The sequence below is a fragment of the Crocodylus siamensis genome, chromosome 6 (assembly GCF_052110815.1).
Source record: "Crocodylus siamensis isolate JL-2025a chromosome 6, ASM5211081v1, whole genome shotgun sequence".
Lineage (NCBI taxonomy): Eukaryota > Metazoa > Chordata > Crocodylia > Crocodylidae > Crocodylus > Crocodylus siamensis.
In genome coordinates this window covers 71,188,011-71,212,848 of record NC_143400.1, presented here as the reverse complement: position 1 = coordinate 71,212,848, position 24,838 = coordinate 71,188,011, and the positions used below count along the sequence as shown (strand labels likewise).

At 40.3% G+C, this 24,838-nt stretch overlaps 2 protein-coding genes across 9 annotated transcripts in view; one reads left to right on the top strand and one right to left on the bottom strand.

Annotated features, from left to right (window-relative positions):
* MED12L (mediator complex subunit 12L) overlaps window positions 1–24,838 on the bottom strand; it is a 315,648-nt gene that overhangs the window by 111,190 nt on the left and 179,620 nt on the right. The window lies entirely within an intron of this gene.
* Window positions 1,971–24,368, top strand: GPR87 (G protein-coupled receptor 87). The gene is made up of 3 exons (XM_090052788.1): window positions 1,971–2,150; window positions 19,521–19,653; window positions 23,335–24,368. The coding sequence occupies exons 2-3, from the start codon at window positions 19,620–19,622 to the stop codon at window positions 24,366–24,368; spliced, it is 1,068 nt and encodes a 355-aa protein (XP_089908914.1). The 5' UTR covers window positions 1,971–2,150; window positions 19,521–19,619.

The following is a 24,838-nucleotide window of genomic DNA, read 5'->3' as shown; positions in this document are numbered from 1 at the left end:
CCTGCCTCTCAATTTTTTCATGAATACTTTTGAGGAAGAAGAGCTCAAGAACACACACACCCCCTGGCAAGAACTCACAAGGGCAAAGGCAACTTCCAGTGGTAGACTGGGCTTTGGGGTTACTGTGGACAGCTTCCCAAAAAAAGAGCAGGATTTTAATTTTTTGGATCTCCTAGAAGGCTGAAGAAATTATTCCCTTCTTTCCTCCATTGGCTTGAAATAAATTTTGTTCTGTGTTAATTCTCTTTCAGATTCACTCATGCAACGGCAGCCACCACCTCACTATTTAAAGAAATGCATATCCAAATCTTCCTGCCTGCAATGGAAAAAGTGAAAGTATAATTCATGTCTACAGCACTACCCTCCTAGTAGCAAGAAGCACAAAATGAGCCAAGATTATGGTTATTTCAATTAAAAACTTTCACTGTACACAAAAAAATTGTGTAACATGGTTTCATTCAATATTATTTAGAAAAGAATATCTGATCAGAACACAACATTCAAGATACCTAAATATAAATAAAGTTAAGGAAATAAGCAGGTAGTATAATGGTTTTGACCAATAGAAGACAGATTTACATCAGTCCAGCACAAGGTTTCAGAGCATTATATTAAATTCCTACTTGTTTCCAACTATTAAATGCTATTAACTGAAACAAATGGTGTTATATCGTGAATGTAATGTGTGAAACAGGAGGAATGAGGGAGCAGCCTGAAGAGCTGTGTTAATTGACTACAAACTCTTGGGCTAGGTACAGACAGTCAAAAAGCCCGAGGCTGAATCGATTCAGTCTTTGCAGGTTAGTCTAAGTGGTACAGATTAAACTGAAACAAGTGAACAAACATTTACCTTTGATACACAAAATGAAGCCATACGCCTGCAGTGGCTCAGGCTAGAAACCGGGGGGGGGGGGGAATGCTAGAGCAGCACACAGTTCTCTAGCTGTGTTCACTTCCTCTTCCTGCTGCCCCCAAGGTCTCTGGGATTTGCAACAGGACTCTTCAGAGTTGTTCATCACTTCCTCTTCCTGGTGCCTCTGTGATTTGTAGTCCGCAGTTGCAGCCAGCAGTACATTTGAGTGGGGGAAGAGGTGTTTAGTCCCCCACCCTGGCCCCTGACCCCAGCTGGGGTTTGCTGGGGGTGGGGGGGCAGTACACCCGCCCTCCCCCCACACACTAGATTGCATCCCCAGCCAGGCTTACCCTCCCTCGCCCCTTTGTCCACCAGTCCTCACTGTTCCAACTAGAGAGGAGAGGAGAGGAGAGGAGAGGAGAGGAGAGGGGTAGGGCCAGCCCTGCTCTCCGGAGCAGACAACACAACCCAACCCAGGGCTGCAAAATGCTGGGATGCTGGGTGACTGTGATTTAACTTACACCAGGAAGGGGTTTCTGGGACAGAAATTTCATAATCCAGTTTGACCAAAATCAGTTAAGCCTGATACTACATCCAACCAGGTTCATCTCAAACCAGTTTCAGCCATTTTGGCTAGGGACAGACATTCAGTTTGCACCTGAATTGATTCAGTCTTTGCAGGTTAGTCTAACCTGGCTAGGCTGAACCAGTCTGTAACTGTACAGACATCCCCCTCTGGACTGAAGAAATGCCGGCACATGCCTGCAGTGGTTCAGCCTAGAAGCTGTGACCCTATCCCCTATGATTTTATGTATAAAAGTGGGAACTCTCCCTTGCTTCTTGTACCAGTTTCTGGGGTTGCAGGGTTGGCACAGGATGACTGAATACAAAGCATGCTTTCAGCCTCTTCACAATATCTCCTACATTAACATCTCTGCCTTTAAAGACATGAATCCGCCTCTTCAGGTGAATCACTGTCTGCTTCTTTAGCCTTAGTATTACTGAAGACCCAGGAAGTGAACACTACATTTGAAGATATCACCTACACTAGCATGAGTCATTCAGTAATGAGAAAGCTAGTTGCTCCAGTTGCTCCCAGTTGAGAGAATTTCGACTTTGACTGAATGTCACAAAGAACAAGCAAAAGTGAGAAATCTTCGTTTCCAGTGATGTTTTCTTTCTCGTTATTGAAAGTTATACTTTTATGCCTGAATTAGTTACAAAGCACATGCCTGAGGAATTTAATGCATTCTGGAGATGTGGCAGAGCAACGAATGGACAGCAAGAATGATGACAAGTAAGTACATTTTTAACGATCTTAAAAGGGTCTGATAAATTGTTGTATAACTCACCTTGTTCTTAACTACTGTTAAGCAGATGGAGAATGAAGGTTAAAATATTGCTGTTTAAAAGTACTTAGAATCATAAATTAGAAATCATGTTAATGAAACAGGCTGAAGGTTTGTCATTAACAGGCTTTTATTACTCTTCAATCTATTCAAAATTTAATGTAGGGTAATTTCTGTTTTCAAAAGATAAAAAGCTATTAGTAGTTTCTCTTAAGGTATGTCCACAAACGTAAAAGTTCAGAGCCTTAATAACAAATGTTGTTTCTTAAATGTGAAGTAGCTCATATTAAGCAGAAATAACTAATTGTCAAATATATTAGAAAATGTTTAAGCTCAATCTCTTTCACTCCCTTTTTCAATGTACTTGTGCAGCATAAGGGCTACCTTCCTTCAAACTCCCCTGAAATCATGTTAAAACTTGTCAGGTTCACTGGAAGAACCACATAGCTTTTAACAAACAACTTACGAAGCATATGATCTGTACTTTTGATCAAAGTTCAGGAAGTCCAGAAGATATTGTCAAAACCCACATCATTTAATAATTATCTGACACTCAGTTACCAAGGAAGATTCAACTGTAACAATAAATCAGTTTTAGATTTTAAAAATGAGCACTGATTTACTATACAGTATAGTCTGGTATACTCTGGTCATCAGCACCACTTTCCCATGATGTGTGTTTGGTCTTGTTGTTAGTAGGTCTGGATTTATTTTCCAATGATAGAGGTTTTAGGAACTTCTTCTAAAAAAATTACACCTGGAGTCTTGTTACAAACACTGATCCTCTGACTACATGTTCAGAACTGCACCCACCAGGTTATATGAGCAACTTTAGTACATCTCTATAACTACAACTCCAAACAAGTATTTTCTTGTATCATTTTAGTCTTGGAGCTAACAGAGAACATGAATTCATTTTTTCAGTTTTATTTATAATGTCGATCTCCCTGCTACTTATTCCATTGGTAATCTTCAGCATGCCACCCTAGGTAGTTCAGGAGGCTGTGTAGAAGCTGAAACAGGAGTAGCCTGCTGAAGAGGTGGTCTTGTTTGGGTGTAGGCCATCACTTTGCTTCTATAAGTAAATGGGTTTCCAAGGCTAAAGGAGTCTGCTAGTAAGGAAATGAAACAGGTATGTGGGGAAGAGGCTGACATGTTAAGATTTTAGAAACAGAAAGCATCTTTTTGCCTCAGAGATGTGGAATATGACAGGGGGGACTATCAAATATTGGACTGCCTTGCTTCCTCCTACAGCCTGTTTGTATGTCTGTATTCCTCCTCCTCCAACTTCTTCCTATTCTTACAGTTTGCTTTTTCCCTACACCTTGCAGTCTCATTCCTAGTATACACCCCCTGGCTACTGGAGCTTCCCTTTAGGGGGCAGCTCATTTGACACCTGCACAAGGCAACCATTCATGCACTAGCATGCAACACCTGGGCTGTTCCAAAGCTCAGAGCTCTGCAGGCACTTTGGGCTTGGAACAGCCTACCTAATATACATACAAGTGAAGTAGAAAGTCATTCTGAAATCAATGTAACATGAGGCACTGAATCCTTTAAATTCCTTCTACATCAGTAAAGTGGAGTCAGAATGGAGGAAGTATACTAAAGTGAATTTTATCTCATCATGAATATAAGCACAAAGACAGAACAGTACATCAACAGCCAGATGCTCCATGTAAACCAGAAAGTCAGGTGATCCTACCTGTACAAAGGATTAAGTACGGCACTGTAACAGGTCTAGCGCGCTGGACCCTTTCTGGTGGTGGCTCCGCCTTCAAGTCTTGGGCTAACCGCCTGTTTACTCGCCTGCCATGCCTTGATCTTCTTTACTGGAAGGCTGCCCACTTTATATGCCCGGTGTTAGGAGGTGCTACCTGCGGCTCCTTTTCCTCCCCTACACCGCAGCCCAAGCCTCGCAGATGGTACTTGACATGGTTTGCCCTATGCCTTGGCCCTCTTCTTTACTTCTGGAGTCACTCTCTGTCCCCTCTCGCTCCGGGGCTCCCTGCTGCCCCCTCTCCAGTGCCAGGAAACCCCATGCTACCATGGTGTCCCTATGAGGCCTCCTCCACCCCTAATAGCCTCACCCGGTCCTCCAGTTAAATAGTAAACACAAAACACAAAGCCCCTGGGCTATAACATAAACTAAACCACCTGGTCAAAAATCCATGTTCTGTCCCTACCAGGAAAATACTCAGCCGCAACCAGGGGATGCTCCTGCAGTCTATCTTCCCCTTTCCCTGCGTACTGGCCGAGCTCCCCACTCCTTGGCCCCCAGAGGGGAACTGCTCTCCTGGTCTTATGCTTGGGTTAAGAAGGGGCCAAGCCCTGCCCCTTCCTGTCAGCTGACCCCCTTGATTTCCGCAACCAGCACCTGTGCTGCCCTGGTAACTGGCAGTTGAGCCTCCCCTTCTCACCACTAGGGGTCTCTCCTGCCATTTCTGCTTTTAGGCGCAGGGCACCCATGTGCACTGTGACAGGCACCAAAAAATACATACAGAAAAAGAAAATACACATAGACAGAGGACAAAAAATACATTTAGTAAAATTATGTGATCACGCCAACTGGGGAAATTTCCTTCCTCTCACTAAAGACTTTGAATTTCTATTTTGTGAAGAGAATTACCTGCAAAGCCATTTGGGCTAGGGACAGAAGTTGCATATAAACCAGGTTAAGTGATGAGAAACTGGTTTAAACCTGTAACAGAACATAAGTTCAGTGCACATAAATCATTTTCAAAATGGCTGAAATTGGTTTAAAATAAACCTGGTTGAATGTTGTAAGACTTAACTGGGTTGGGTCAAGCCAGTTTATGGAACATCTGTCCCAGACCACTTCCTGTTTTAACTTAAAACAGACTCCCCCAGCATCCCAGCATGCTTTTCAGCCCTGGGCTGGACTGTGCTGTCTGCTCTAGAGAGCAGGGCTGGCCCTGCTCCTCTCCTCCCTCACTGGAGCACTATCACTGCTCAGGCTGGCTGAGGAGTTGGAGACTGCAGGCACAGCAGCATCTGCCTGGCTTCCCCTTCCCCTCCTGCCCCCACCCCTGGCTCTCAAACAGAAAACCCCCTCTGCCCTCCCTCTCCTCTCACAGAGCACAGACTGTAGCCAGCATCTGGTCACAGTCACATCACAGCCTGCTAACTAATGCCAAAAGGTGTCTATACATGTGTGTGGGTATCCAATTTCACTGGGACAAAAGCAGAGAGAACAGTGTCTGCTTAGCGCTTTTTAGAGCTAATCACCAGGTCAGCTGGTAATTTCCCTCCATTCCATCCTGGGGAAAAGATTTTTTAGAAAAGCTTGAGCTAATGAGAGAGGCTTTTGTTTTCTTGATGGGCTGTGATAATCTTTGTGTTATCAGCTCCCTGCTGGACTTGCTTGCCTGTCAGGTTTGTGGTAGACAGTACGAAGCAGCAGGGACAGGGAGATTGAAAACCTCAGTATCATCAACAGATGCATGCACTGCACAACCCCTCCCTCTCCCCCTTTGCCTTAGAGTGCTAGCCAGGGGCTGAGGTCTGGCAACAAACACTCCTTCCCCCTTGAGCAATGAGCCAGGAAAAGCCTAGGACTGTGCAAGCAGGGTTGGGGTTTAAACCTGTCCCTAATCACAGTCCTGCCAGGGCCTGGCCATGTGCCACCCCCACCCCCACTCAGTGTTGTGGAAGGGAAGGGAGGGCTGCTTTAGTCCCCCTGGCTTCTAGCCTGAGCCACTGCAGGCATGTGCCTGCATTTCTTGATTTAAAAGTGAAGAGGGGTGATACTTACCCTCTATCAGGCGCTGATCAGACTGCAGTTGAAATACTGCATGCAGTTTTGGGCATCACACTTCAAGAGAGATGTGGATAACCTGGAGAGGGTCCAGAGGAGGGCCATTCGTATAGTTAAGGGCTTGCAGGACAAGCCCTACGAGGAGAGACTAAGGCACCTGGACCTCTTCGGCCTCCACAACAGAAGGTTGAGAGGCGACCTTGTGGTTGCCTATAAATTCATCATGGGGGCGGAGAAGGGAATTGATGAGGCTCTACTCACCAAGGCACCCCTGGGGGTCACAAGAAATAATGGCCATAAGCTAGCAGACAGCAGGTTTAGACTAGACATTAGGAGGAACTTCTTCACAGTTAGAGTGGCCAAGGTCTGCAATGGGTTTCCAAGGGAGGTGTTACTCTCCCCTACCCTAGGGGTTTTCAAGAGGAGGTTGGATGGACAAATTGGTTCAAGCTCTGCAGGTTAGACTAACCTTCAAAGATTGAATCAATTCAGGCTCTGACTTTTTGAATGTCTGTCCCTACCCCTTAAGTTACAAAGGACGCCCCTGACTGACCTAAGTAGCCAGTAGGCAAAGTCATGCGAGGAGAGCTATAGTAACAAAGCCCATGACACCTAACCTAGTTGAATTAAATACACTATACTCATATAACAGTTTGAAATATTTTTAGTTGGAGGAGGGTTGATAATGAGACATTCATAATATCACAAAGCACAGAGAAGAAGTGCCTGTATGGAATCTTCCACATTATTCAACTGCTGCCTTCATAAGTCAGCTAAGTTAAGTGAAATAGCAAACCAGCTGCTGATAGGAAAAGCAACAGCTAATGAGAATGAGCAGAGAGACATTTTTTAAGCTACTTTTTTTAAAGCTTTCTAAGACACCTTTATAAAAAGTGCTTACAGCTTTTCAAGAAAAGACCCCACTTCTAACATTAGGACTTTAAAAAGCGTCTCTAGGTTGTGTCACTGATGGGTCCCAGAGAGGATAAGACAGAACATGTTCTGCCTATTCAAGTCTGCTGCCATTCTCCAGAGCTAGAAGTTTAGTAATGATGTTGCTCCAGGTTTGTCCCCAGTGCTTAGTCTTGAGTGCACTGGAGAGATGACTTGGTTTTCCCAGCCATGGTCAGTCCCATCCTACCTAAGACCCACCACTACCATAATATAGACAAGCCCTGAGTAAATTTGACAAGGAAAACCTCTCAGTTTATAGAAAAATCTTTTCTTTTTCCCACTGATGTCCACCCTGATTTGTCTGTGGTAAGTCCCCAATCTCTTATTTGTATTTCTTGGGAAAAATTATCATCAACCCAAAAGAACAACGAGCGTGAACATTTAAAAGCTGTGTTTGGGATCTCCATATCAGCAACCGCTGCTGCTGCTGCCACTACACAGAGAATGCCTGTCAGAGTAGCTATAATAAGAGGGAATACGACCCAGAGCCAGGCATCCCATCCCTTTCTCCAATTTATACTTAATGCAGCAAGTCCTGTAGCTTAAATAAAACTGATGTACAACACTGTCCCAAAAAAGGAGTTCAAAAGCCTGCTCCCATGCTTTCTTGAGGGAGAGGGTGTGACAGTAGCACATGAGACTTTGCTCAAACTTTTTCCCTTTTAAATAAAAATTTAGAAATGCATACAAAGAAAATATTTCAGAATAAAGTAACTTTGGTTCAAAGTTCATTTGCTTAAAATTGAATCAAGATTGCCTGGAAAATCTTTCCTCAGCTTCAATGTGTCCAAACTACAATAAAGGCTTTAGTCATATACTTTTTCCTTTAAAAATGTCTACAATATTCTGTATACAGAACAAATGCACAAGAGCCAAAACTAACATTATGAAAGCAGCTGTTCATCTAGCATTTCTTAACTCTGACTGAAGTATAGTGGGCTAAAGAAAAGAATTTAAAGGTAAGGAAATAAGTTATTCCAGTGATGGAATCAGGAAAACGAACAAAAAAAACCCAACCAACCAACCAGAGAGGGTCACAAAAGCATCTTTTAAAAACCTTATTTCAAACAAATCTCAAGGTTGACAGAATATGCCAAATGAACAACAGAGGAAGAAAAATGAAGAAAAAAGCAGATCACAGTGGGAAATTTCAGGGACAGATCAACAGGATAGAAATGCCTAGTTAGAGAGATTCCCAGGACCCAAGGCCAGGATTTTCCTGATAAAAGTACAAAGACTTCTGTTATATACAAAAGATCTGCTGAGAAAGTTGAGTGCTTTAGAATTACGATGGCTGGTTCATTTAGGATTGGTATTCTCAAAAGTGTGGAAGAGATTCTCAAAGCATGACTGAAGATGATTGTTAGCCTGCAACCAGGTTCCCCTTGTACCTGAACCTGTAGACATGACTAGTGATATAGCTAATAGCATTTTCAAGAAAAGGGGAGAGTAGTCTCCTAAGCAATTCCTCATCTCTGCACTGAAGCCATCAAAGAACTGAAAGGAACCCACTACCTAAAGACAGCCTACCAGTTTCAGGGGAGAAATAGGAATAAATACAATCAACTATCATCCACCTGTGCTGTCCCCAGCTTCAGAAAAAACACTTCCAGCTACCATCTGGCGGTATGCTGGCCCACAGATCTGTTGGCAGCATTCTCTTGGGACCATTTGTAACAGCAGAGGAAGCACAAAACAGATGTGCTTACACAATGGATCTTTTTAGAAGCTACTTTACGCTAGTACTAGAGTGGGTAAGTTGCGAAGCATTGCTGAGTCTGCTCAGTTTTGAAACTCTGAGTAAGTTCTTTAGTCTGAACAGACTGATCACACAAACAGCAGTGATTAAGGATGTTACACATGAATGTCTTCCAGGAGATGACTGTGCTGTAGTTATACTCTGAAATGCATCTATTTCATCACCAAAAATAAATAGATAAAGGGTCAAAGTAAAACTATGCACATATATTGATCAAAAAAAAAATCAAAGACAATGTGCCACCATGTACTTAAAAGGTCTACAAAACCTAGAACTGCAAACAATAATACAGACCTCCTTTTACTCTTCTAAACTTGCCCTTTTATGTACAGAAAAGGTCCTCTTGTGAGGAACAGATTGCAACTTGTATCTGAAAAGAACACGGCATGGCAAACATGAAATCAACTCATTACAAGAGTTTCCACTTTCCGGTCAGGAAATATACATGGTATTGCCAACTCATAAAACATCTCATCACTACTGATAAGCTGTTATGCAGATTCAAGGAGAAAGATAAAAATCACAAATAATTAGGCTCTGAAAATAAATTTAATAAACATTAACTAATGGTTAAGTCCATGTGCATGCATGCACACACACACACACACACACCTTTACCCATTTTTATGTCACCTCTGCAAAGAAAAGCATTTGCCTCTAAAAAAAAAAAAAATTGAATGTCCTTTTTAACAAGGCAAGGAGAAAACAAAGAAACAGAAGATTCTTTAAAAGAGATGCTCCAGGAAGAAGAACAAGTAAACACCAATATGTGGGAAGATACAGCAATAAACAATCAGTTTGGCAAGTCATTGTTAACACTGTAACACAGTTTAAAGGATTTTAGTTAAATCTGAGCTGACAGTATTTTGTGAACAAAAAGAAAAGTTGAAAACATGTACTACAAATACTACTCAATTTACCTGCCCAATATATGAAAAGTTACAAGTAAAAACTTATAGCCCCCTCAGTATCCAAACAGGCTCTTACAAAATTAATGCGACTGAACAGGAAGGAAAACCAGCTCAGTGGTGGTAGTGAATGAAGCTTGGTGTTAAATAAGCATACAGACAGATGAGATTAGATTTTGGGGGAAGACTGAGGAGGAACTTGAAGAGCAAGAAGGGGATTTTGTACTAAATACTCAAGCGGGCAACATGTTTTCTGCCTTCAGGCAGTGGTTCCTGTTTTTAAGTATGACTAAGATTGTTTCCATATTGTGATGAAACACAAGTTCAGACATATCATAAAGAAAAAAAAGTTACTTTCTGGGTCAGATTTTCTGTTCTTTTTATACTGAAAATTGACATAAAACCTATCAAGTAAGAATAGTCCCCAGTGGGGTAGTATTCTCACCAAAAGTAAAGTTAACACTTACAGAACTATGTTGCACCACTCTGCTGAACTTTACACAGACTGGGCCGAACTGGATTGCAATATATTCATTATTTCAAAGAACTTAGACCATATAACAGATATTAGCCAACATGCTCATTCCAGTACCAGAATATGATTGGATGCTATATAATAGTGACTCTAATAGTGATGATTGTGGTAAACAAAAACAAAAAAATTCCCAAACCAAAAACATCTATATAAAAAAATAAAACAGGGTTTGTGTCCCTAGTTAAGCATCTATTTTCTAACTTGTATATCTAGTATGCACTCTGATGCTTTTGTCTAGTGTTAAATCTAGTCAAAACTATCCTAAGTGAAGGAGACAGTTGTTTGTTTACACAGGAATATTTTTGCCAGTTCCATAACCAACAAACTATACCTGAATGGGATAGATTTTATAATTATCTATCCAGCTCTCAAAAGTGGGCTGACTCTTACAAAGGCATGTCCTCTGCTCCAAGAGTTCAAACTGTATTGTGAAATGTAATGCAACTAATAAAAGTAACAAACAAGAAAGGCATGGAGTAAGGAAAACAAGGATTGCAGAAATAAAACCATGCACTTACTCAGCCATGACACATGAACATTTTGACAGATATAATACATTTTTACATGATAAATTTAGACAACTTGTAGCGGGTGTGGAAATAGTGATGTTTTGGGAAGGACCTGAGCAAGAAAAAGAATATGGTAGCCTAGTCAGCTTCTGAGAAGGTCACTCCATGCACAAAAGTAGCACGGAGAAAAAAAGAGGTAAGTGGGAGAAGATGAAAAAATTAAGAGGAAGAGTGGGAATAAGGTTTGTCTTGGTAGAGGGGCACAGTAGATAAGGGCAGAGACATAGGTTAGGAAAGACTGATTTGGTACATTTTTATCTGTCTGTTGATGTTGTAGGCATACATATGCCATTATAATACAATTAAGGCTGTTTTTCCCCCTTAAAACCTTATATATTAGTGTTTTCCAATAAATAGCATGTAAGGAATAGGTTATTTTAAATAAGAAATAATTTCAATTAGACAACAGTAAATGTAATATACAGTCTCACATTTCCATTATTTAAGTTCTTAATTCAGCTCTTTACCAAAGTTTATGGTGATGACTGATTAACTGGCAAAAAGTCATATCAACAACATTACACTTTACTATAAACATATCTTAGTTGTGGGGTGGGGGGGAGGTTTATAAACTTAAAGATTTCAGAATCATAATCTAAAATAAGCAACTGCGTTTGGGAAAGACAAAGAAGCAATATAATAGCAACCAGAGTAAAAGGAGTAATACAATTTCTAAACTTTTCCCCCTTCTACATCTAAACAGGTCAAGGAACCCAATGTTCTACTCATCAGAAATTCCATATAGTCATCCAGTTTCTCCCTGTATAATTGTATCATGTAACCTGTGATTTAATTATCATCTAAGGTTTTATCAATCATGAATATAAACCAGTCTATCAACATTAGAGGCAAAAGGTTGCATCATCTATGTAACAATATGTATTTAACCTACATGCATTGCAACTGCCATCTTTTTATTTTAATGGATGGCAAAAAAAAACCCCACACAAGGCAAGCAAGCATATAAACCACAGAAGTGCTAACTACTGCATTATATTTCTAACTGAGTAAAGATATAGCTTTTACTGTACCTTAAATGTCACACCTGCCTGAACAAGTAAGGAAAAACAGACCATCTGGGTGTTTCTGAGCTTCCCCAGTGCAAATTACTAAGACACTGTAAACAAATACAAATTTAAAAAAGCAAGAGCTAAGACACACCCAGCTGGATAAAACTGATTGGAGAAAAGAAAAAATGGCTAACTGGAACAAGCAATGAGACATATTTAGGGGTCAGTCTTTTTCATAACAGAAACAGTATTTACAGGCAACAAAAAAGTGACTTCTCAGAGTTAATGAAGCCATCACCAATTTGATAAGATTTTGCAAAACCTAGAGGTCTTTGCTAGAGGGAAAAAAGAAAGGGGAGAGTTTGTTTCCCCACGCCAAAGGAAAACAATACATGGAACAGTAATACGAATTTCAAGGGAGTACAAATTTTCCTCTCAGGATCTGATATTTCCTGTGAGATGGACTATGTCATCACCGTGAGGTTTTTCCAAGTCCAGAGATACAATAAGTTTGACTCTGAGATAACCCAAGAGGGTTGTTCATCAACCCAACCCTCTTTATTAAGTAACATATGTTATTACAATTGCCTTGCCTGTCTTGATTAACACCCATTAGCTTGACAAGATTTCACAGGATGCTGCATCATCTCTGCAGAAGACTGATGAGGAGATTTCACTTAGAGAGAATTCAGAATTATCTCAGAACTGTCCAACTCCAAAGATGTGCTCTCACTTAGTAGACATACTTTTGAACCATTACTTTAAAACTCTAAAGAGAAAAGCTGTTTTGTGACTGGGATTATCTTTTTAGCATACGTTCATACAGCACCTAGCACAGTTAGATTTATTTGGCTTCTCAACTACCGCAGTAGTAAAGCTCCAAGGGAGGAGGTCAATGTAACAGCATGGCTATACTGCAGGGTTCCCATAGCTGGGTGCAACTCTTAATTCTGCATCCATCCATAGACAAAATCTTCCTTCTGAGGCAAGTTTAGTGATACTTCTAATGCAAGGTAGGGGCTACCTGGTACAATTAGAGCACAGGTTCTGAACCGTCTTGAGCTGGCAACTCTTTTTACACTTTGCAGTGAGGAAACAGGCCAAGTTACTTGAGTGTTGACTGTCCTCCAGAACCTGCCCACAGAACGACAAACAAGTTTTCCCACAGTTCACTGGGAGAGAATCAGAGTGGTTCAGAATTCGTCACCAAAAAGCCATGGCAATGTTCCCCCATAGTCCTAAGAATAAACACTAAGAAATACAGAAAAGTGAAGGAATAGTAACTCAGACAGGTCCATGCAGTACAGCTGCTCATACTACAAAGGGATTGGTTTACCTCCACATACTCACACTTAACTGAAGATCACTTATTAGGATGGAAACAGACACTGCCCAATGTCTCATTTGTACTGCCATTAATTTTTTTATGGTAGCACAACTACTGAGCAAATAGACTTTGATAGCCTTTGTTGCGCAACAAAAGGTGGTAATGAACCCTGCTGCTCTATTACAACTGTCGTGCTTTCCCTGGTTAGCCAGACCCACAGATCTGGCCCAGTCCTCCCCAGCTTTCAATTCCCCTCTCAGCTACACCCATGCTCTGGGTCTGGCTGGGTGGGAAAAGTAGGAAGAAATAGGTAAGACTATCATAAATCTGTGGTTTATAGGAAAGTCCCTAGCATGATAAAAGTGGCTGTCTATGTTGAATCAGTACGTAAACAGCTATTTGGCTGCTTCTAGTCTAAAAGGTGTCAGTTACCTCAGTGCAAAAATGTAGACTATTATCCTGGACAAAAAAGAGGTAATTTAAACACATGAAGGGAAGGAGGAAATTAGAAGGCTTCTGTCAGCTTCTGAAGCAGTTTCCCATTAGGAATAATATGGACAGGAAACCAATCTAGTTTTAAAGCAGAGCTTGGTCATCTTATTAAAACAGTTGCCCGAGTTGTCCCTCCCCTTCAACTACAGGCTCTGCTCCTGGAGCCAAGCTAAGAGCAGTCAGCGTGAGCATCATCAGGGAGGTGTTTCCTCCCTCTCTATTCCCTCCCTCCCCCTCAAACTGGCTTGCTAGAGCTGGAAGCAGAGTCAGTCCAAGGGGCATCAGGAGGCGCCAGGCCTGCAGCACTTGCTCTGCCCGGCAGAAGTAGCAAGACTAGTCCCATCTCTAGGGCCTAATCCTGTTCCTGCTCCACAAGCCTCTAGTGGCAAGTCCCAGCTAGGCAAATAAGGCGCAGTCCGAACAGGTTTTTGCCTTACCATCTAACTGTTCCACTAAGCCAAATGGCACTAAGTCAATCAACATTTGTTCACATTACAAAGTAAGGTCTGACAGGGACATACGTAAATAAGCCACATTCAGGTTGGATAATCCCCCAGTGTTCAGGCTCAGGCTGGACAGTCCCCCATCCCACTGCAAGGAGATATACACTGCAATATATGAATTAGTTTTTGAAATTGGGTGCTACACAGTTCACAGAAGTTAGGGAGGAGTGCCTGGAGTCCAGAAAGGTTGAGAGCCACTGGTCTAACTAAGGCAACAGACCATGACTAAGCTGCAATGTGAATAGCCACACTGATAGGACATTGGAATACAGTATCCCAACAAAAGTAAAGATATTAGAATTTGGTCCAAAATGAGGAGGAGCTTAAGAATTTAAATTGTAGGGTTGGTGCTTCTACCTCTGCTTAAAGTAAATCCTGGCCTGCCATTTGGCTGTCTTTACCAAGAAGCAGAGAGAATGCAATTAAAAGAATAAATTGAGGGAAATCTAAGAAGCATCCTCATGCAACAACAGTTTATTCAACAAATTGAGGAAGCAAGGACACTGATATTCAAAACATGTGTCAATAAATGGCTTCCTGTAAAAAGGAGACCATGTTCCTTGCTCTTCAGGGGTAATTCTCTGCTCTTCCTCATGTATAAATATCTGATATAATAAAAGTAAAAAGCCAGCATTCTGTCTATTTCTTGTGTGGCATTTAAAGTTATTGTTGCTAGTTCTCTGAGGACCCAGTTAAGGATCCATACCCTGTCCAAAGAGAGGCAGCAAATAACAGAAGCAGCATAAAGTTTGGTTCTAATAAATAATTCTCCAAACCAGGAATTTATCCTGAAGGTGTTACCAGTGTGGTGGCTCAAGCCTGCAGTTCAATCTGTTGCCCAAACCACCGGAGCCCGCTCCAACCTGGTCTGGAGAAAACCCCAGTCAGGAGGAGGGGCTCAGTACTAACCTGAACAGAAACCCATGCAGGAACCATGCACGGTGCCGCCATGCAACTTTATGAGTTTTCTCTGGGCTCAGATGGGTGGTGCATGGCTGTGACATCAGGCTGGTGATCCACTGCAGGAGATTTAAAAGGCACTGAGGGTACCAGAGAAAGAGGAGGCAGGGAAGCAGGCTCCCAGCAGCTAGAGTCTCACCCGGAATAGGAGCGTTGGGGAAGGCAGGACCCTGGAGTGGGTCTATTTCAATTAAGAATAAAAGAGAGAAAGAGCCACTAGGTTCTATACATCATAGATAGTTAGAAAATGCCTAAAATAGAGAATGTCACAAATTTGTGTTTAGTAGCAATATTTTCTTTATTTCTTACATAACTGCAAAAGAAGTAAAAAGACCAGAGATGCAAGTCTAGCAAAAAAGGACGCAGGAATCCTCACTGATCTGCCGGGAGAAAGGAGAGCAATTTTGGATAACGGAATTACACCTAAAGAGAACAAAACACCACAGGAATTAGGGCTGAGCACATTGCAGCCAGCATCAACAGTTAAACATCATCATCAGTGGTTGGCGAATGGCTAGGGTGTAGGGATGGCAGAGGCCCATGAAAGCTTCAGTGGTACCGTGAGTAAAGCCCAGACAGGGACCCATATTATTCCACACTGAACCCCTCCTAAATATTATTTCACTAAGACATGGCAGGAGAGATGGAGATAGTGCTTTGCCTGGGAGGTTTTTTCTTTCTCTTAGTCACAATATGGCCCGAGGCATGACACCGGACAGTTTCCAGCCACTTAGAATCTTAAGAGAGAGTCCAGAGAAGAGCCATGCGCATGATCAGAGGTCAGGAAAACAGACCTTAAGATGACAGGCTGAGAGCCATGGGGCTCTTTAGCTTGGAAAAGCGCAGGCTCAGGGGTGATCTGATGGCCACCTATAAGTTTATCAGGGGTGACCACCTGGATCTGGGGGAACATTTGTTCACCAGAGTGCCCCAAAGGATGACGAGGTTGAATGGTCATAAACTACTGCAAGACCGTTTTAGGCTGGACATAAGGAAGAATTTCTTTACTGTCCGAGCCCCCAAAGTCTGGAACAGCCTGCCATCGGAGGTGGTTCAAGCACCTACTCTGAACACCTTCAAGAGTAAATTAGATGCGTATCTTGCTGGGATCCTATGACCCCAGCTGACTTCCTGCCCTTTGGGCGGGGGGCTGGACTCGATGATCTCCCGAGGTCCCTTCCAACCCTAATGCCCATGAAAAAATTAATATTCTTCTTTGGCTTATACATGATCTTTGGAAAGCAAAGCAAAGAGCCTTTGAAAAACCACAAGAGGAGCCTTTCCTTTCTAAGGGAAATTTAGAAAGCCATGCATTTAGTACTTCATTAGTGTACAAATGATGACACCATTCAGAAATCATAAAAACTTCATACAAGATTATCTATACTTTCTATCTGAGAGCCTACTGGACTAAGGACAGTAGTGATAGATTAACAGTAAACATCTTGTCAGTAGTAATGTTCCCTTGGACCCTAGAATTATTTGGGTTGTCATCTATGTGCCCTAGAACAAACCTAGAATGCTTGCCCACCATGTAATCTCTTTTCATTTAATACTCCAATCTAGACCTCAATTTTTACTTGAACATATCGTCCCAGATATTAAGAATTCATTTAAAATGCAGACTACAAACACCTAAAACATGGCGGGGGGTGGAGGGAGGTAGTATCTTCTTTACTACCATGTAGTGGTAGTTTAAAATATATTTACCAGAAGTTCATGGTAAAGGGTGAAAAACATGCAAAAAACCAGTGTTATTCTGAATTACATCAAAAACAGGCAAGACTGGGGTTGGGAGTGTCACTGATTTCAAGAATCATTTCAACATGAGAGGCAGACACTGCAGTCATTACTTCTAAATACTAAAATGTTGTCTTGTTATGATTTCCTATTGTACCGTAGGCAAAAAGACCCAAGAGGGTAGAGTCTATTACACCTGCATACTCTAGTAAACAAAACAATAATTATCCTACACTACAATTTGTGGAGACTTTTTTTTTTTTTTTTGCTAATTCATCTTGGATGCATATATCATCACGTTCAGTGTCAAAACAGTATGATGTGGATTTTGTAGTGTATAGCTGCCAAAACAAACCAAAAGAAAATGAGCAAGAAACTTAAAAATCTGCAATACTTCATACGTTAAAGTGACTTCATAAAGAATTTACACACAGTGTACTACATATAAAATCACAAATGTATGCTGTGGTTATGCATTCAACTCTTGAATTTAAAATTGTAAAGACGCATCTTAAGTGATGTATCTTTATTTTTAATTCAAAAGTTGAATGCACAACCACAGCATACCTTTTTATTTTATATATAGTACAGTGTGAATTCTTTATGCAGTCACTTAACATACAAATTATTGCAGATTTTTTAAGTTTCATGCTCGTTTTCTTTTGGTTTGTTTTGGCACAATGCAACTTCTGTGGGAGGGGGAGGAGCACATATTTATTTATTCAATCAGCAGGGATAAAACATAATTAATGAAGCCAGTGACTCAGGTACAACAACTTAAGCTAGCCCATGAGAATTCTGACACTGAGAAGACAGATATTCTACCAACAAGAGCTCGGTAGAAAGCCAATTACTGTATCTTAAAGAAGCTGCTCTGTTGCAGTGGCTGCCCCTAAGAAAGGAAAAGAGTCATTAGGCTAGCAACAAACTGCATTTTAATATTTAGTACATGATGACTAAGCAAAATGAGGTAGTTAAGTCTAGCTACCATTTGTAAATTAATCCATACCCTCATACAGAACTTTTAAACAAGTGGTGGAGTTGGAATTCAGGGCTAGAGATATGAAATTTGTTACCTACCTCCAAGAACTGAAAAAAGTCATGTTTTAGGGGAGTGAATCTACCTTGAATGTTAAATCTGTTATTTGGTAAGTTGGATCCATTAATAAAGTATAAAAAAAAAAGGGGGGGTGGAGTAAATCAGGGCAACTATAGCCTCATGATCTGGGAAAGAAGTTCAATAATCTGATTCAACCTAAATCAGCTAAATCTGATACTACTACATCCATCCAACTTTATCTGATTTCAGCCATTTTGAAAGCGGTTTATATGCACTGAACTTCTGTTGTGTTACAGCTTTGAACTGGTATCTGATCAGTTATACCAGTTTGTGTGTAATTTCCATCCCTAGCCCATTAGTTTAATGTTGTTGCATGCAAGGTTTTAGGAAAGATCACTTAAGTAAACGGAGGTAAACTCATGTTTCATGTCCCTTTTAACAAATGTAGATAATGGACTTTATTTAAATAAAAACCTGGACTTTGTAGATGGGGAAAATGGGATAAGACTAATCTATCTAGATTGCACTTAAAACATATGATCTGGTACTAGAATAGAAAATTAGAGAAGATAAGGATTAAAATAAGAAATGTAAGGAGACTTAGAAACTAGCTGCAGGAGAGAACACTAGGTAGTGCTGAAAGGGAAACTACTGAACTGGAAGGTGGTTGCTAGTGGAGTTTAAGTACTGGTCTTAGAATTGATCTTATTTAATACTGTCATCAGGATCAGATGAAGTTGGAAAATATTGTCAGTAAGTAGGAGCACTAGAATACTACAGAGGAAAATTTAGATGATTTTGAGAACTAGAAGAATTGAAATGGAGTAAAATTCATTAGTGTAAGTTCTTAGGGGTACAACAAAAATTTCACTGACCAACTGCAACTAGTGAAGACCTAGGATACACAGGCTGAACACAGGAGGGTCCCTATAAGCCAAAGTGATAAGTTCACAAAAAAAGGCAAATGAAAACCTAGGACACATTAGGTATGCTATTTTCAGTTGAAGCAGGGAAGTAATGGTACCAGAAAATAAGGCCATGATAAAACTTTGTCAGGAACATGGTACAAAGCTCTAATCATCACTCTCACAATTATACAGGTGCAGGGAAGGGCTATTAAGATGATCAAGGAAACAGTGAACCTGTTTTAGATGTGAAGACTTAAGACTAAACTGCTTGTTTACACTAGCAAAACAATGGCTGAGAACAGATATGACTACTCCTAAATAGTGCACTTCTCCGTAAACAAAATAGAGGAAGAAAGGTTACATAAGCCAGAGTACAAAGTTGGCAAAAGAAAAAAATGGACAGTAACTGAACATAAATAAATTTCGGCTCAAAACCAGAAGAGAGTTTCTAACAGTCAAAACAGTGAGAGGATGTACCAGCTTTCCAATGGGAGTAGTGGGAGCAAAGAAGTTTTATGGTAGATCCTGAAAATGTATAGAGAGGATTACATGATGACATTGTCTGTGACAGCAAGGGAACAGACTTGATAACCCAGGAGATTCATCCCAGTTCCATATATTCCTACATTCCTAGAAGTAAAGAACTAGTGAATGTTTAAGTGAAAACATTCTTATGCGGTCTTCAGCTGTTAGCATTCTGTGATCACTGTCTTTCTGAACTGCTGCATGATGGCATCGTTATACTAAAGTTTCTGTTTATTCTCAGTTTAAATAAAAAAAAAAAAAACCCCACACACATTTCCTGTATTTTTCAGAAGTTGAGGGTAGTACAGCCCAGGCTAATCTCCAGGTTCCTTGTTGCCAGTGTGCCTCCTGAAAACCATTTCAGCGGAAAGTCAAAAGCAACAAGAAGAATGGGGTTCAATGCGTCATACAAGAAACTATCAGGTAAATACAAAACAGTTCTGTGAAGTATGCATTAATTGAGAAAAGTTTATGGTGCTCCCTGTTTGGGTGTATTTATTATCAACAGCAACACTTAAAAGCAAGTCATTTAACCAGAATTCAGCAAAGCATCACTTAAGACACTTAATTTTCTCAGCAAATAACTGGGAAAAAAAGACCCATATTGATCTTTTATAGCACATATTAAAGAATTGCAAAGTCAGAGGTGCAGAGAGGTGGGGAAGGGAGGGAAGCATAGGAAACTGCATTTTGCCACTTTCTGTGAATGATTTGAGGCATATCACCTAGGTCAGGTAGGCATTACACTTTTTTGGGTATAAGTGATCAGAAACTGATCTATATGCATAACAGAACAGAAAGGCTTGGCACATAAAACTGGTCTGCACTCATAACACCAGAAGTTCAGTACATGTAGACTAGTATAAAGTGGCAGAACCTGGTCCAAGATTTGCCCCCGCCCCCCGGATGAACATGTATTCTGTTCGTTGGGGTAAGTCTACACAGAAAAATGCAGTGCCATATTCCAGCTGTCTCAGATATAACAAGAAACATTAAATGCCTTAGCACAATGCTCTGCCCTGCCTAACTGATCCTGCTAAGACAAATTAACACAGGTATCTGCACGTGGCACAGCACTGGACCCAGTAGACATGACTTAACTGCCCAAATCAACTCTGTACTCTGGCTCCCAACAGCATTGATGTAGGCAAGTAACAGAAGTGGCTAAAAGTTAATGTCTGGCTGCTTTTGCTTCTGAAGTGTTTACTTCATCTCTGGTTGCCCACAATCCTATGTTTTAGAGACTTTTTTTTTATGGAAAGAGGAAGTGATAGTATGCTCACATTTTTGAGCCTTCTTCCCGTCCATAGGTTTTGCTTGCTTTATGGCCTCACTGTTCCAGTAAAGTGGAAAAGAAGGACCAAAGCAGAACAAAGAACGGAGCCCTCTGCACTTCAGTTTCTCTTTCCCAATCAGTAACATGGAAGAAATAATGCCCCTTTATCTGTCTGATAGGCATATGGTCTTCACGGACAAAAGTTAATACAGTACTTGGACTCTCCAAAGAGCAATGCAATGAATCTCCAAAGCAATGTAAAATGTTTACTGTAATATTAAAGCAAAAACAAGGCCACAAGTTCACTAAACATGGCAATAGTATACTGCATCTAATCGACAAAGAGATTCTTTGCTAACTGGCTGACTATATGTTGCTTGCTTTCAAACAAGTCCTTTATATGGTTGCCAAGCCATTCTCCACCCCCAAAACCCACAGGCTTGCACAACTATTATAATCCTTGAGCTAAAAGAACCCATCCATACGCATCCTGTCCTACATGAGCCCTGAAAGACAAAAGTGCAGCATAAAGAGATTGATTCTCTCTACGCAACTCAGGGACATATAAGAATTCTGCAGGTTCAGCATACCATATCACAGAGGCTTAATTTTTGTGCCATCATTGGCTAGACAGAGTTCCTCCAAATTGCCCTGCCATAAATGTTTACTCAGGAAACAGGGGTGTAAGTTGTAGTCATGTTGGTCTAAGAGCATAGACAAAAAAAAAGTTTGTTGGGTAAATCTGATCTCTTTTATTAGACTGACACAAATAGTTGGAAAAAATGTTCTTAGCAAGCTTTTGGGCACAAACACCCCTCGTCAATCAACTCCACTTCCTCAATCTACTGAACACAAAAAATCTTGGAACTATAGACATTACATTTATGGCACATTATAACCTGCCTAACATCTGATTTCCCAAGTAAACCCTCCACTTTTTACCAGCTATCCTCATTCCCTTCCCCACCCCCCTCCTTTCTCCCAGCCTTTGGCTACAGCTACATTAAATTTCCCCTTCTTTCCCCCTCCTTCCTCCCCCCAACCTGTCTCTCACCTACCGATCACCTCAATTTACGTTTTTACTGACTGGCCTACGTGCATATGTACCAGCCTCTAGCTGCTTTACCACTCCATCCAGGAAGACAGACCATCTGCAGATGCTTCATCAGCCTGACAAAGGGTGTTTGTGCCCAAAAGCTTGCTAAGAAGAATTTTTCCAACTTTTTGAGTTGGCCTAATAAAAGATATGGGATTACCCAAAGAACCTTGTCTACCACTCAGGAAATATACTTTCAGCATGAAAATTAGTATGTCCTGGTTTGTTTATTCCCCATCTCATGCCTCAATGTATTCATTTTGCCTAGATAAAATTAAATTGCAGGGGCAGATGCACTAAAATTCTCTCTCAATTCAAACTTACCACCAGAATCTATTTAGGAATACAACGTTATTTCAGAATCATCACTGTGGATTTCTTAGCTGAAAATAATGCAATGTTATAAAAAATCCATTTATTGGCATCATGGGAACTGGCCACAAAATTATACACTTTTTGTGGAATAACTTTGTGGCTTATTCCTTTTTTATGATGTCATTAATTGCTTTAACTTATGGCCAGGTTGCAACTTAAGATGCAATTAACTGGTTAATGACACCCCAAGTGTGACAGGGACCCAAGTAATGTAAGAACAATTATAACAACGTGTCTGAAAATTTAAAATTTGTTTGATAAACCCTCAGAAGGGTAATAGAAGTTCAGCAATCACATTTCTTACATGAGAAAACTCTTCTCTGAATTTTGAGAGCATGACAAGCAACGAATTTCTCCTAAACTATTAGAGAAACATTTAATATAGTGGCTTCTTAGTAAGAAACAAAAGCTTACAGCTTGGGGAAAATTATCTTTAAAAGTCCTTCATATAAAATAGCTTAGCTCAAAACATGATGGTATTAGTACATTTCATTGATGGTAATAATTAAAAAAAGAAAAAAAAAAAATCAAGAAGAGCAAGATGTGAGAGCACTTGATAGAGCAGAAATACCTCCATTCCAACTTTAGCCTCTACTCAGTGTCCTGTCAGCTGGGCAAGTGACTTAGGACTTGATCTTCTAACCCCTTGCCTGGTTCTAAAAGAAAATCATCTCTAGCTGTAACATTGCAAAGAAAAGAAAAGTACTACCCCCCTTGTGATGGGGGCTGTGATGCCAAGTTCTCTCTATAACATAGAAAAGCAGTGGTATAACAGCCATCTGCCAGGACAGAAAAAAAAAAGATAACCTTCTAGCCAAGCTATCTTGCACAGGTCAGCCCCCAGCTGCACATGATGCTGAGATGCATCATATCAAGCCTGGGAGTCCATCTCCTTGGGACTGACTGAAATCTTAACCTCTCTGCTTCAGTTGTATATGCAATGATACTGAATGGGATGTTTGGGATCCCTACCAATTATGAGGCAATAGGGATGCAAGGATTTTTGCAAACACCAAAGCATTCTTAAAATAAATATTCTCGTTACCAAAAAAGAGGCACTCAAAATGCATAATTCATTTTATTGATATTCATCCTACCTTCTGCACACAAACATTTCCCTCCCTCAATGTAATAACAAAAATGTGTCTACATTCCAACAGCAATATAATGTAGCTAACAAGTACTAGGTACATATATTTTTAAAATTCAACAAGCTCCAGTTTTCTGAACTAGTTAATCTGAAAGTCATTTGGGTTCAATCAAAGATAGTACTGTGACAAGTTGTAAAAAATAACTATGATTATTTATACAAATAGTAACCCTTCACTTAAATTATTTCTTTCTATGTTTCCTACAGATTATCATCTGGACCACAAGAATGTTACAGCTAATTACACACCAGGTCTACACGGGAATTCCACATTCAATGAATTTACAACTATTGTTTTGCCTGTGCTTTACCTCATCATCTTCCTGGCAAGCATCTTACTGAATGGCCTAGCAGTATGGATTTTTTTCCACATCAGGAATAAAACAAGTTTTATTTTTTACCTCAAAAACATTGTGATTGCAGACCTCCTTATGACACTGACATTTCCCTTTAAAATCATTAAGGACTCACAGCTGGGACCATGGCACTTCAACTTTTTTCTGTGCCGTTATACCTCAGTTTTGTTTTATGCGAACATGTACACCACAATTGTGTTTCTTGGACTTATCAGTATTGACCGGTATTTGAAAGTGGTAAAGCCATTTGGAGACTCCAGAATGTACAGCATTACTTTCACAAAGATCTTGTCTGCTTGCGTTTGGGTTGCCATGGCTTTCCTAGCCTTACCAAATCTAATTCTTACAAATGGTTACCCAACGAAGAAAAATATAGATGACTGCATAAAACTCAAATCTCCCTTGGGAGTAAAATGGCACAGGGCTGTCATTTACATCAACACCTGCATGTTTGTTGTCGTGCTAATTGTGTTAATAGGATGTTATATTGCAATATCCAGGTACATATATAAATCAAGCAAGCAATTTATTAGTTCATCCAGCAGAAAGCGAAAACACAACCAGAGCATAAGAGTTGTTGTGGCTGTATTTTTCACTTGCTTTCTGCCATATCACTTGTGTAGAATACCATTTACTTTTAGCCATCTCGATAAACTGTTAGATGATTCAGCACATAAAATTCTGTATTACTGCAAGGAGATGACACTGTTTCTATCTGCATGTAATGTATGTCTGGATCCAATAATTTATTTTTTCATGTGTAGATCATTTTCACGAAGGCTATTTAAGAAGTCAAATATGCGAACCAGAAGTGAAAGCATTAGATCACTTCAGAGTGTCAGAAGATCAGAAGTACGCATATATCATGAATACACCGATGTATAATGTCACATTCACAAAGACTTTTGCTCATTTGCAATAATCTATTTGTATAGTATGTAAATAAAACATTTCTTTTGATTACTTGTGAATCTAACAAAATTTAGACAAAATCTGAACACAGGTTAGTAATGAGTAGATGCTTACAGTATTTCCTATTCAACTTGCCAAAATCCACCTTAAATTTAAAAAAAAAATTAAAATATCAAGATAATGTTTCAGGGGAGTAGGTTGTAGCTGTTGGTCTAAGGACATAGGCAGACAAGGTTCTTTGCGTAAATCCAATATCTTTTATTAGACCAACTCAAGGAGTTGGAAAAATTCTTCTGTGCAAGCTTTCAGGAACTAACACCCTTTGTCAGGCTGAGGAAGAGTCTGCAGATAGTCTGTAGTCTTCCTGGATGTGGTGATAAAGCAGCCAGAGGCCAGTATGTATGCAAGAAAGCTAGTCAGTTAAAATGTAAATTGAGGTGGTC

Excerpts from the sequence above, each read along its gene's own strand:
- GPR87 (XM_090052788.1), top strand. The coding sequence starts at position 19,620 with ATGGGGTTCAATGCGTCATACAAGAAACTATCAG. Across the intron at positions 19,654-23,334 it reads GTCATACAAGAAACTATCAG|ATTATCATCTGGACCACAAG; the intron begins GTAAATACAAAA and ends TGTTTCCTACAG.